Source organism: Dicentrarchus labrax, unplaced genomic scaffold (assembly GCF_905237075.1).
Source record: "Dicentrarchus labrax unplaced genomic scaffold, dlabrax2021, whole genome shotgun sequence".
NCBI classification, from domain to species: Eukaryota; Metazoa; Chordata; class Actinopteri; family Moronidae; genus Dicentrarchus; species Dicentrarchus labrax.
Window position 1 is genome coordinate 23,512,614 of NW_026136721.1, and position 14,051 is coordinate 23,526,664.

The following is a 14,051-nucleotide window of genomic DNA, read 5'->3' on the forward strand; positions in this document are numbered from 1 at the left end:
ACAGCATAAAACAGGGGTTCAAACGCAGCAGCAGCCGCGCATCGCATCACGCTACTTGTTGCACATGTTTCTGCAGCTCCACATCACTTCAGTGACAGCAGGGACGGGGCAGGTGTTCAGCTGACAGTCGCACAGATTATCGAAAGAGAGAGGGGAAAAAACAGACCAATAAAACATACAATACAATGAGAGCGGTGTGTGTTTGGTTGTTTGTGGTGCTCTGGATGTGCAGTCCTGACCGGGCAGCAGCGGAACACACACTCAACGACTCCTCACTTCAAGGAGATGGGATGTTTTCTTACAAGGAGCATTTACTTAATGTGTCGGGGCAGCTGAATAACCGGACTACTGGATTCTTCCTCCTGGACTTTGACGAGGGGATGCTGGAGGACTGGCGCTCTCTGGCCAGTAAGAAGCGCCGGGGCGGGGAGTCGCAGGACGGGAGCGTCAAGGCGCTGCTGGTGGCCGCTTACTCTTTGATCATCTTGATCTCCCTGTTCGGGAACACTCTGGTGTGCCATGTGGTGGTGAAAAACAAACGCACCCAGTCCGCCACCAGCTTGTTTATTATGAACCTGGCAGTGGCTGATATCTTCATCACTGTTCTCAATACGCCCTTCACCCTGGTAAGTAGACCACCTATACACCAACATGACCTTATGTGTGTGTTGAGAATGAAGTCTGAAACAGCCCATTAGGATGCTCTTGTCTTTGCACTTTTAAAGAACAATGTGGGGAAACTTTCTACACTTTTTGTGTCTTTGGCAAGGCTGGACAAGTTAAGTGAATGTTTTAATAGGTCTTATTTCCCCTTAAAATCACGTTTTTATTATGAAATGCTAAGAAATTGTGGGTGTAAAAGCCTTTTTTATTCCAGTTTTCCCACTATTTTTTGCCACTAGCCCTTTAGAAATGTGATCCATACCTGCACTGCTTAAAGTATGCATAATTATAATATTTGTAGTCGATTATAGAGACTGTTGTCACCATAAGATGGCGCCATTTGTGCCTGTGCCACTGTGTGTGTGTGTGTGTGTGTGTGTGTGTGTGTGTGTGTGTGTGTGTGTGGTGAGAGAGAAACCAGTGTGAGTTAATAAATGTACCTATCTATCTGTTCCCTGGGTTACTTTGAAACAAACAATTTGAGAACATATTCCCATTTCAAATTAGATATTAATTTAGAGACCCGGGACTTCATAAAGCTTTTGAACATTTGTTTTAGTGCTCATAAAATTGTCAATCACCACATGCTTGAACTTGATGGTGTCAGTAATGTCTCATTGTGATGGATGGAAGAGGCTGGCAAATTGAAAGGTGTACACGATGTGCTCTGTGTGTGTGTGTGTGTGTGTGTGTGTGTGTGTGTGTGTGTGTGTGTGTGTGCCCCTCAGGTCCGATTCGTGAACAGCACCTGGGTGTTTGGGAGGACAATGTGTCACATCAGTCGCTTTGTACAGTACTGCTCCCTGCACGTCTCCACTCTCACACTCACTGCCATTGCATTGGACCGACGACAGGTTTGTTTACATCAGGTGATGAAGCGGTGGCGCTCTCCTGCCCTCGGAGAGTATCACAGCTTCACAGTTTGATAAAAAATTACTGTGTGATGTGCAGAACACTATAATGTCAAGTTATGACTTGAAGGTGAATGTTTTAGTCAGGTGTCCTCCAAATATTCTGTCAATAACATGCTAGATTATTGAGTTTTTTTAGAGGCCTGCCGCAAAGTCCCATTTGATAGAGCTTTGTCCTGCACCAGGGGTGGAATGTCTATCATCTTAGGCAGTGGCGGCAGTACAATGAGATGGGTGTGCTGCCAAAAAGCGCCCCCTGTTGAGCAGTAAGGAAACCTTAAGCTGTTTGGTGGCCAGACTTGAACCTGTGTGGCCATGGCCACCACTGGTCAACCCCTGGCTCCACCTATGATGATACGTTTATAAAATACAACACACATTTAAAGACTAAACCAGTGGTTCCCAACATTTTTGGTTTTGAGCCTTCACAATGAGCCAATGTCCATTTCGGACACGTTTTAGACGTTTATTAGTTGTTCCTTCTCTAAACTTCTCAAATGGTTTAATTCCAATAACTGTTCAAATTATGCAATATTTCACAAAAAACATACATTAGAGAAAAGTTTAAAAAACGGAAATAAATTTGTGTCGCTTTGTTTTTTCTTCTGTCCTCTTCCATAAATCCTCTCACAACCCCTCAGATTTATCTTGAGACCCTTTGACAAGTTCTGACCTAAACTACCAAACTGTACATTATATAAAGCATTTAAAACTAGCCGCTCACCCATTGATACATCAGTAATGATGTTATATCAGTCATAGGGGCCATATATTTCTGTAGAGCAAGTACTTTCTGCTGACAGTACTTTGTCCACCACTGATCTCAGGCATGCCCATGTGACACACGTGTTGTCATGTGTTCGTCTTATTGGTGGAGGTAAAAAAAGGTGAAGTTCTTTGTTACCCTATTACGCCCCAACTCAGTGTTTCCTCTCAGTTATGAAATGTCTTGTTAGTGCCTTACTCTACAATAAACAATAAATGTCAGGAGAATATAAACAGTCTCTCTATATTATTACTGTATATTGACGCCATATGAGAAGATTACTATACTCAATACACCAAGTGACTAAGAAACATCCCAAGCAACTATATTTTGAAATATTATAAAATAGTATAAACTTGTTAAAAAGTAGATTAAAGAATTTAAAATGTGTAAAAAAAGATTTTTAAAGTTCTCCATTTTGAAATCTGACTCCTCAGCCTAATGCTTTAACTTAACTAAAGGTTCAAGTTTATTTATAAAGTGTCGTTCATTTACTTTGTTTCAAATGAAAGCCTTCTGCAGTCCGAAAAAGGGAGACTCAGTTACCAAAGCTTGAAGTTATTAATAGTTAATACATTTCCAATTTTAATGCTGCTTTGTTGTATAATGGAAAACATCTCCCGCTGTCTTCATAACAAAGAACAAACTCTAATAAATGACATGCTTAATAATTTCTTCTTTTGTACTGTGAAATTGATCTTGTTCCAACAAACCACTTTAAAAACGCAACATTAAACATGAACCGACTTTTAAGATCAGACTCAGAAGATCGTTGGAGCTGTATGATGAGATGTTATCACAACAGTAATAATATTATCTGATAAATAGATTAAAGGAAGCAAAAAAGAAACACCTCTTCACTGAGGCCGTAATAATGTTTTAATATTCAAAAATCCATTCATGTTTGACACTTCGTTGATGTCTGTTCACACCTCCTCCTCTAGATTGAGCAATCTGTTGAATACTAACAGGGGGGAATACATTGGGTGACCACACTGCAGGGGAGTACATATCTTGTTGCCTGACGGTGCTAAGATGTTCAATAATGCATTTTCTGCCAGACTCTGTGGCTTTGGCCCGTATATTGTATTGTGCATGGGAAGTAAATTAAATGAATTATGTTAGCTGCACTGCATGAGATAAATTGTCCTTATATAATAATGTGTGCTATACCAATCGCAGACATAGAGAAGGTTTTAGATTTAGCGGCATTCTTACAAGCAGCACAGGCATGACATTGAAAAAGCATCACATAATGCAGATGAGTTTTGTCCTAACTTATTGTTTCCTGATGACTCCCTTGACCTGACAGCTTCAGTTCAGGTCCCATTTGTGTTGTGCCACAAAATGAAATCATTTGCTCATGAAATAAAAAAAAAAAAATTGGGGACCTGTTGCAGATTATTTTCCCAAACCTGTATTCTGACCAAAGGAAAAGATGTCAAGTTTCTTAAATGAGAAAGTTTGAATTTAAGATGAGCTCTTGATGTGTTTTCTTGACCAAAAACATCATATAAAGACTGCTGCTGCTGCTCACCAATGACATTACTGGCCACCTGGTTTTATTGCTGATATACACAGCATTAATAACTTCTTTATTAAACATTAATAATAAGCATTAACAACATTAATAAGTGTTACTTTCAACTTAAAATGCTTAAATAAAGTTCCTGGTTTTAGAAAGTGGCTACATGCATTCAAATATAGATAGCTGGCCTCCTGCCATTCTATTGCACTTGAATTTGATATTGTGGGTGTATGAGTGACAACTCCTCACAGTTTGAAAACATCTGGTATAAACCATCTAATTGGTTAAATTACTCTTGTTGTACCTGAAGGTAACAATGAAATCTTGAGCCAAACAGACTTCCTTCCTCTCCTCTCACCATAGACCGAGGTTACAGAAAGACAACTGCAGCACAATGTGAAGATACCTGAGGACACTGTACAAGTTATAAGCTGTAATCTTGTTTTACAGCTGTGTCTGAAATTGCACCCCAGTTCATTGATTTTCCTCTACATGAATCAAAACCTTTGCACAGTGAAAGCTCCCAATGCAAAACATCTATTATCACCAGCAAACATTCTCCCCATGATAAGCCCTCATAGGGTAGTCTGTGAGTAGTAAACTGGGATTTCAGACTGTAATGAAACATAAGTTTTCTCTCCGTGCTGCAGGCGTTGTGTTGTATGGTTGTTATTTGTTACCTCCTGAGCTACAGAAAAGCATTGCATTGTGGTATCAAGTAATAAACATGATATTTGAGTTTCAAAATTCATATTTGACTGAAAGACAGCTGTTGATAGTCTCACCTCAAAGTCCATATAGTAGCTCTGCTGCAGTTCTCAGCAGTAACCAGCTGATCTAGCTCATCTTTATGCTTAAAAGCTGGTCCATGACCAATTACCTCTTTATTGAAAGTGGATTATCATTGATTGATTTTATGACAGTGTAGCACAGACATACAACAACATTTGCATTTTTGACAAATACGTTTTATCATGAGCTGCTGTAACTGTTAGCTAAAACATTTGCCCTCTGACACAAATAGAAAATAATGTTTTTAAAATATGTTTTCTTTCTTAGAAGAGTTAGATAATTAGAAAAAGGAAAACACTGACAACATATTCAGCTATGTTGGCCCACCACTGAACAATGCAGAAAATACATGCCCACACATTTAAACCTAATGCTCACCCCAAGTATACAGCCCTGCACAGGAATTTTTAAAGTGTACTGTTGTGACAGTTAGTATAACAGAAATCAAGAGATATAACACTAACATAAATTATAGAATTTAAGGTGTCACTGCCAATGATGATTTAAAAAGAGATGCTTTTTCACCACCATTCAACTCCTCAGTTCTTTCTGCATAGCATTGTGGGATACTTGTGTCTATCAAAGCCCACTGAAAAATAAACAATCAATGTTTTAGTACACACATGCAAATTTTTTTCCAGTGTGATCACAATACAGTAACTAATGTACAGTCTGCATTCGATTAAGCCGCAGCTGTGCTCCTGCCAGCGCTGTCCATGGTGCTGAATTTCTAAAGGGACCAAGTGTTGAGATGGAGAATAACTATATATGATATCGATATGAGAGATGTGGGTGTATCTGTGAATGTCAGTGTAGTCAACACTGAGCAGTATAGGTTACATATAATCCTAAAGGTCCAGTGTGTAACATTCAGGAGGATCTATTGGCAGAAATGGAATAAAATATTCATAGGTATGTTTTCATTAGTGTATAATCACCTGAAAATAAGAATTGTTTTTAGCTACCTTAAATTATTCACACTGGTCCAATAAAGCTTACATTATCTTGCTTTTACTGTCAGATGAATATAAGAGACATGACTGTGACTCGAACACAGATGTGTTTGAGTTAAGTTTTACTCTTTAAAAGCTTCACTCTTGTGGCCATAGTGATATTCAAGTAGCAATGAAATTACATAGATACAGCTTGATGGCCTTGAAAAGCACTGCATCACCTGCAGGGGCTGTAATGTTTTTCTCTAAGGCTCTTTTATTACATTTCATTATATCAGCCATGCCCATTGCCTTTGTGTGCATACACAGTCATCCACTATTGTATGCAAATAGAGAGGATTCATTTGAAAAGAAGGACTGTTAATGTAGGTTTTTATTTAGGCTGCTAATGTACCAAAGTCCAAAATTCTATTTTGAGAAGTAACAATATGCATGCTTTTCATAATGGGCTGGTTTGTATTTGTGAAAAAAAGAACAGATGGTTTTGTTAGGGTTACTCATAGTGGCCTTGTATTTTTAGGCCAGGAATTTGCTTTTTGATGTTTGTTTTAAATAATTGATCGAGTCCATGATGTACCAGTTTATCAAAAAAGTAGCAGGTGGACTTCCAATTCTGTAAACTCCCCCCCCATCATACATTTACAAACACACTGTCTCAACAACCTTGGGTCAAATGGTTAATGGCAGCTCTGATGTGCCCTTTGCTGAAGATGAAAATTAAATTGAGCCATTTTGATTGTTAGATGAATCGTGACTGTACATGTCTTTATTACTAGTGATGCCTGGGAAAGTGTTTAGGAGCTTACAACCAATATAAAATTTATTAAATAAGCCACACCATTGGTGAATGAAAGTCTTCTTTATCATTGAATGTATCTGCATGGATTCATGATATATTATTCTCCTCCAATGTAGCAGTGAAAGAAGTGTTTGATTTGCCCACCAATACGTCTTTTACATACGTTTTCCTCTTAGCCCTCAATAACCCGTAGCTGAACATTTTCTTTTGTTTTTGATTAATCTACAACCATAAAGCCAGATAAAATGTTGTATTATGTGAACTAATAATAGTTACATTACTCCGAACGTCTTGATTGTGGATCCTACATTGTCCAACAGAGACATGTAATGTACAGTAGACTTGAAAAGGACAATCGGTATGCGATACATCTGAATGTCAAAGACATGCCAGGACATCAACAGGCCTGTCTTTCTGCAGGGTTTATCTTCCACCTAGAATCCCACTAGGGGATTATACCAAGAAAAATCAGTTTCAGTCTACAAATGGGTACCTGACTATTGTTTTTATCCTTCAATAACTTCCATTCTGTAAAGCTAAAGTGTTTCATTAGCTCATTATTTTTAGCTCTGCAGCTGCAAAACACTGAAACAGACCATTCTGCATAATGCATATGTTTATTTTTAATTATTTGATACTAGAGCAGTTGTACTATTACTTACATAAAATGCTGAATGTTTACTTTTAATCGACTATTTTTTACAGTATCGGTTCCCCTACAAAGAACTTATGGTGGCCCCCTGTAGACAAAAGTAATAGTGTTCCTACTGCCTCATTTTATTGATTTCCCTGTGGCAGGCATTAAGAGTATCTATAGAAATAAATAGCCAGTCTCATTGCTGATGTCTTGTTTGTTTATGTAAGTCAAATAGAAGCATCAGTATTAAATTCATAACCACCTCCTGGAGTGTTTTTGTCAATATTACCTGTTTTAATATCATGGTGGAAAAAGCAAGCACAGCTTACAGTATCTAGACTGGATGGTCTCTCTTTTCACTCAGTCAGACTGCTGGTTGACGCTCAAGGTCATGTGAGTACAGTCAGTGCAGAGAGGACATTGTGTCTCCCCCTTTGACACCTCTGGTCACCACTAAACAGAAAGTAAACAAACAACCTTTTTTGGTATTTCTTCATTTTGTATAACATAATACAGGCCAGTACAGCACAGACAAAATGGGCAAGAGGTTAGTAAACAGCAGTATAAAAAATAGTTTACTGTGCTCTGGTCGCAAGTTATTTCTTGGGCATTAGTGGATTTATAATTAGATAAGAGTAAATGTGCAATGGTCCACCAACAGAGAGCAGATATTTTAATTAAACCTCTGTGTATAAATACACAGATTTGCATGGATTATGTATTTCATGTATTGTTTTGATCCAGTGCGTGTATTTACACTGACTTTGATCTGTGTGCTTTCAGGTGATTTTACATCCTTTGAGACCACGCATGTCCCTGGCACAAGGAGGTGTTTGGGTCGCTGTTATATGGATAATGGCCAGCTGCTTCTCCCTCCCACATGCAATCTACCAAAAACTATTGACTTTTACATACAGGTAAAATTATACAAACTCATACCTTTCAAGGAAGATCAATTGTATGATACTAATTATTGAGGTTAGCAACAGAGAAAGACTTTGGTGACTCCACTGATGTGAAGCACCTTATTGATCATCCTGTCATATGGAGATAATAGGATAATGGAGGCAATAGGACAGGATCCCTCTAGTAAGTGGAGTTCATGGTGGTGATGAGAAGATGGGGGGGTTGCTCAATCTTTGGTCTAAAAGACAGAATGACAGGATCATTTAAAAAACAGCATGCAGAGGAGAACCAATCTGGTTTATGTTACGATTAGGAGACCTTCATCATCATGGTTACAGTAATAAAAACGTGTTTAAGGTTAGGAAGTGATGGGGGTTATGGATGAAAGAAACGTTGATTGTCAGTTTTTCCCAAGTGTGACCCTATTGTGATGTCATATATTGGATTGTGGACCACCGTTTTGAAGCCTCAAGTTTGGCATTATGGCCGTCACCATTGTATCATCTATTTTACTTCAATTTGGACCGTAATTTACAAAATAAACATCATGCTTTATGGAAAAAAGACTTGATACTTTTAACTGAGACCATAAACTCACTAGTAAATGGTTTACTGAGCTAATACATCAAGTGAGAAGTTGGGTCATTTCAATTAGGCTTCTTTTTTGCAGCCTATGGAGTGGCCCCCTGCTGTTCATGAGAAAGAATGCATGCTCAAGACAATTCTGCATTGGCTTACGTCACAGACCAGGTCCACTAATTATATACTGTCAGTGTCAATGATTCTTTAATGTAAATATAATATGGTGATATCAGAATCATGACCGTAAGGACTTTGACAGCGTGGGAAAGCAGAGGTGAAGGAGAAGATCAGAGTGGGAAGAAATAACATCCAATCATCTAAAATAAAGAGATTAGTCAGAATGACCATATAAACTTATATTTCTCCTCATAAACCTTTTCCTAACCTTTTGTGTCTATATCTGATCCCCCCCAATGTTGTCTGAATACACTTACCTAGAGCTGAGATGATTAATTGATTAGTGGACTACTAGGAAATTGATCAGCAATCAACTATTGTAAAAATATTAGTCATTTGAGTTTGAGTTAACAAATTAACTATATAGTTAATGGGCTATTTTGGGTGGTTTTGGATTGTTAATTGGTCAAAAAAAGCAATTTTACCTTATAATAGACAATTTCACAATTTTATATTATTATTATAGTTTATTTATTTTATAGAGAAAACAGTTAATCAAGAAACAATTAAAAAAAACCTGTTTACTTGTTCACTAATCTGTCTTTCTTGTTTCCTTTTGTACTGTCATTGTGCCCAAAAGTAAGGAAAAGGAGCGCAGCCTGTGTGTCCCTGACTTCCCAGAGCCTTCAGATGTCTACTGGCAGTATATTGACCTCTTGACCTTCATATTGCTTTACATGCTGCCACTCGTCATCATCACTGCCTCTTACACCACAGTAGCCTGCAGACTGTGGAGCCACAACGCCATTGGTGACACCACAACAGCTCAGCACGCCGCCCAGAGAAGAAAGCGCCGGCGGACGTTGGCCATGTTGCTCCTGGTGGTCGGAGTGTTCGCTGTCTGCTGGTTTCCACTCAACTGCTACGTGGTGCTGCTGTCCAGCCAGGCCATCCACTCCTCTAACGCCCTGTACTTCTGCTTTCACTGGCTGGCTATGAGCTCCACCTGCTACAACCCTTTCATCTACTGCTGCCTGAATCCCACCTTCCGCCAGGAGCTGAGGCTCCTCTTCAACATGTGCAGGAGGAAACAGAGGGCGGTGGTCGGGTTGGAGCCGGAGCTCCGCCCCGCTGCTGCCTGCGCTCCTCGTCAGAGGGTTGCCTGGCCTGAAAACCATGAGTCCTCAAGGCCAAGGCATGCTTTGTCCCAGCCGGGCCACACCTCCTCACAGCAGAGTCATGCCTCTTCCATTCAATCCCACAACCTAAAAGATACGCATGTGCTCTTCACCGCCAGGCAGTTCCTCACAGGAAGAACTGACATCCTCTCAGTGGAGCCCATTGTGGCTGTGAGCTGAAACAGCTGGCGCAATGTGATGGGATTTTCATATGTGAGATTCATAATCCTATTTCAGGATTTCATCAAGTTTCAAAGAGGACAGGAAATCTGAAAACCTCAGAGATGTATAGCTGGGCTCCACACATGATTTCAGTGCGAGCGAGAGATGGTTTTTGTAATGGCTTTAAACTGAAGACACTGTAATCATAAAGTGATTTCCTTGTGGTTTTGTCCAACTTTTTTCTTTCCACTGTGTTTATTACACTTTTTTCTATCTCCTGATTTGGTCCATAGTTTGTCAAGAATTGAGGCCCCAGCCCTTAAAAGACTGACAAAACAATCTCGCCACAAGGTTCTGGAGCTTTCAGTCTTATCATGCGATCTCCCTCGGGTGGAGTTTGCCCAGTTGTTCATGTTCAAATTTCCATTTGTTTTCTGCATTTTAAGGACTTCTCCTTCATGTTGGTGAGATTCCATGTTAATTTCGGATCATTGAAAGTTGGCATCACCACAAAGTCCATTAGGTAGATGTTCTGGAGCCTTTGATCAATTAAAAAAATGTCTTAATGCTGTTACATCACTGACACTATGATATACAAAACAGTGTTAATGTAATCAGTGCAAAGAGGTGCAAACTGGGCTCATTCATCATGTTACATTACATTAACTGAAGTTTGTTAATACTATATTCTTATGAAAAAAAAAATTTCTGGCATTGATGTTGATGTTCTAAAGTGATTGTTTGGTCTGTGTGTGACTTTTCTTTCAGCAGCCTTCACAGGCGGGTGGGGTAACAGCAAGGTTCATTAATACCTCAAAACCTCCCTGAAACTGTGAAAAAAAAACATCTTGAAAGCATAAAGGGGGACGTCACAACTTTGGTTTTCAATTCTGCCTGCAAGCAGAGAATCTCAGTGGGTGAACATGTTGAGAACGAAATTGTGTTCCCATTGATCCACAGGCCACTTAAAACCCGTCCTGTTGCACATACTATTTTTCTGTTTATCCTTTGATTGATATTTAGCCAGAGGGTTTATAGAACATGCACCAGGGAAGAAAATATACCAACCAGACATTACAGCAGTGTAGGTGACTTACCTTCCTCATCACACTGTCACGGTATTAGTATCAATATCTATACCATAGACTGCTTTAAAGCCCCTTCACACTGTGTGGTTTGGGGCTCTCTGAAACAATAGTTGATAATCAGAGAAACATGGTAAAAATCCAGAACAAGATTTAGGACCAAATTCTCAAAATTAGACTTTATGCTATGACCCACAAACCAACCAATGATGCAGAATGCTGGCCAGTGCGCTGTTTCATAAGCGCCATTTAACCACCATTTTTGTTTAGGAAAAAAGTCCTCACAAAACGATGGAGTAAAAAAAAAAGAAAGAAGAAAACCTTTTGCTGTATTTCAAAACAAAACAGCAGATGGATGACAGAGCTGATGATTTGCCTCTGCTTGTATGTACTTTTTTATAATTACATCACATCATTAAAACACATTGATTCCACAATCTGGCATCAAATTGATATTGTGCAGTCTGACTCAGATTGCGACTGAGGCTTTATCAAACACTCATACAGAGTGACATGCAATGGACTCAATAGTGCACAGTCTAGTTTCAAAGCTGCTTTCAAGAGCAAGCTTATATTGCCACTTTTGTCAGTCTTGTTTATGCTTTTAGGAATTTGAAAAAAGTATTTGGTGCGCCAGGTTGACAATTTCACCAGTACATGAAGACCAAATGTGACCACTTTAACTTTGGCTCACTCTGTTAAAAGCTTGCTAAAAAGCTCCAGGTGCATTACTGTGTGCATTTGTTGAGGCTGAACATCAAAGCGAGCTTGCAGTTCATTTGATATCACTTGGTTTATTTTTGTCCACTACCTTACATTCATATTTTCCCATGTATCCATCTAATCATGGCTGGAATATGTAATCTTGAAATTACTGGAAGGCAGACTATTTTATTGTATACCTCAGGTACACATCACAAGAATGCGCACAAGTCCTACAGTGTCTGAATTGTTGTGTTTCCAACCATTGCATACACTTTTTCCATCTTTCTTGTGTCTTCAAAGGCCTGATTCATGCTGGCACCTTTTATACAGTGTGTATGTGGCTACTTCACTCTGACAATGGAAGGGAGAAAACTGTGTTGCAGTCAGTGCACATAGAAAATATGTACAGGTTAATTGCTCATATAAGCTGGATCATCTTTGTTTTTTGTTCAGCTTCGTTTTCTGCTCAGTCACAATCAAAATGTGAAAAACACATTTTCCTTTTGAGAGATTAGCAAAGAAAGTCCAGGGCCTATTTCTACTCTAACATCCTGCCCTCCTATCATAATATGGGTCTGAGAAACATGAAGTGAACTTCTGATGGTGTTCATCCCAGGAAGCTGCAGTGCTGAAAGGGCAACCATAAATGCACTGCAGACCGTTTCCAGCACATACAGAGTAAAAGGGAACTAAAACATTTAGCTGAGGATGGAGATTTGGTGTAACATCCGTACTTTGTTTCCACATCATCATACAAATTGTTTTAATGAGCTGTTTATTAAAAACGTGTTTATACAGTGAGTGTTTCATTCTAGCAGTTAGTTATTAAAAATGCGATAATCAAACAGATTTTCGACTATGTCCTAATGACAATCACAGTTGAAAATAAAGATTTTTGTGGTTAAAAAATATGTTATATACTTTTAGCTTTGGAGGGTTCTGCATGACATTATTGTGATGCAGCATTGTTGGAATCAGAGACTTCACGGCCACTAAAACAAAACATAAATGGCTTTGAAAGAAACAGAAAAATATATAGTTTTGAGTGTTCAGTGTTTCTTGTGATTGAAATATCTTGTGCTTTGTCTAAGAAAGTCAAAATGGTAAAATGTGTGTACATGTGCATGTACTTGTACATGTACAACTGTTATGTAAAATAAAAACTGAGAAAATTGTTAGACATTTTTGTCCATGAATCACTTTTATTTTCACTTTGTAGTGATCAATACCCCTTATTGATCAATATGCCAAAAGAAAATCTTACAGTTCAGGAATATGTGTAACATTAGAAGTGTATTTTTCTGTCTGTATGTGTCTGTGTTTTTAAAAGTCTGTGTAACATTTAAAAGAGTGTGTTGGTAGAAATGGAATATAATATTCTTAGGTTTGTGTTTTGTATTGTAGAAACGTGTTTTTGTTACCTTAGAATGTCCGTGGAGGCTGCCATTTTATGTCGCCAGTAGCCCATAACAGAGAAACCAAACACTCGCTCTATATTGGGCCATTCCTGTTCTTTGCTAATTTTGCAGCCACCGTAGTTTCTCCCTTGCACTTGGAAGGGGAGGGTGAAGTGAAGGAGTTGCATTCTGCAATTGCACCGTTAAATGCCACTAAATCCTACACACTGTACCTTTAAACATTTGTTGTTTGTAATATTTTGCTGTAAATTGTGAATGTTAATATATATAATAATAATAATAATAATAATAATAATAAAATATATTAAATAAAACAGCTAATCCTGATCCTCAATATTGGTTTTGAACGTTCAGACTTTTTTTTCTGGAACAATCACCAGCACTGATTGAACTGTTGTTTTTCTGGTAAGGACAGACATATTAACAATGGTCACAGGCCTCCTATAGTGAGATAAGAACTGCATTAGTAGACATTGTAGGCAATACTTGTTTTTTTTTGTTAAAGCCCATCTTGTGTTTTGGATCCTGAGACAGCAGAATCTGACAGCTTCCATAAAACCAACAGCAGCTCAGGTGAAATGTCATCAGGTTCAATAGATTTGGATTCTAGTGCCGATGCTAAAGCTTAAGTTTGTGTGATAGGAGCAGAGTGTTTGGTGTATCTAATACATAATGTTCTCTCTCTGCAGACAACAGACTGAATAATAAGCAGTCTATGTTTAGGATATATGAGCCAGAAAGTACTAGAAATTGTAAATGCAGAAGAGTGTGGGAGCAAGCTGTGTCCTTCAGTGTTTTTTGAATGAGATTTGATTCACAATGTAAAAATTCTTGTAGTATTAGTAGATG

At 38.6% G+C, this 14,051-nt stretch overlaps 1 protein-coding gene across 1 annotated transcript; it reads left to right on the plus strand.

The window, feature by feature from the left end:
• Positions 1–50: 50 nt before the first annotated feature.
• On the plus strand, positions 51–13,406 carry gpr83 (G protein-coupled receptor 83). Its single transcript, XM_051386000.1, has 4 exons — positions 51–626; positions 1,392–1,517; positions 7,833–7,966; positions 9,295–13,406. The coding sequence occupies exons 1-4, from the start codon at positions 186–188 to the stop codon at positions 10,010–10,012; spliced, it is 1,419 nt and encodes a 472-aa protein (XP_051241960.1). The 5' UTR covers positions 51–185; the 3' UTR covers positions 10,013–13,406.
• Positions 13,407–14,051: the final 645 nt, after the last annotated feature.

Coding starts and splice junctions, on each gene's coding strand:
- gpr83 (XM_051386000.1), top strand. CDS start 186: ATGAGAGCGGTGTGTGTTTGGTTGTTTGTGGTGCTCTGGATGTGCAGT. Junction 1,518..7,832: donor TTGCATTGGACCGACGACAG/GTTTGTTTACAT, acceptor GTGTGCTTTCAG/GTGATTTTACATCCTTTGAG. Junction 7,967..9,294: donor CTATTGACTTTTACATACAG/GTAAAATTATAC, acceptor TGTGCCCAAAAG/TAAGGAAAAGGAGCGCAGCC.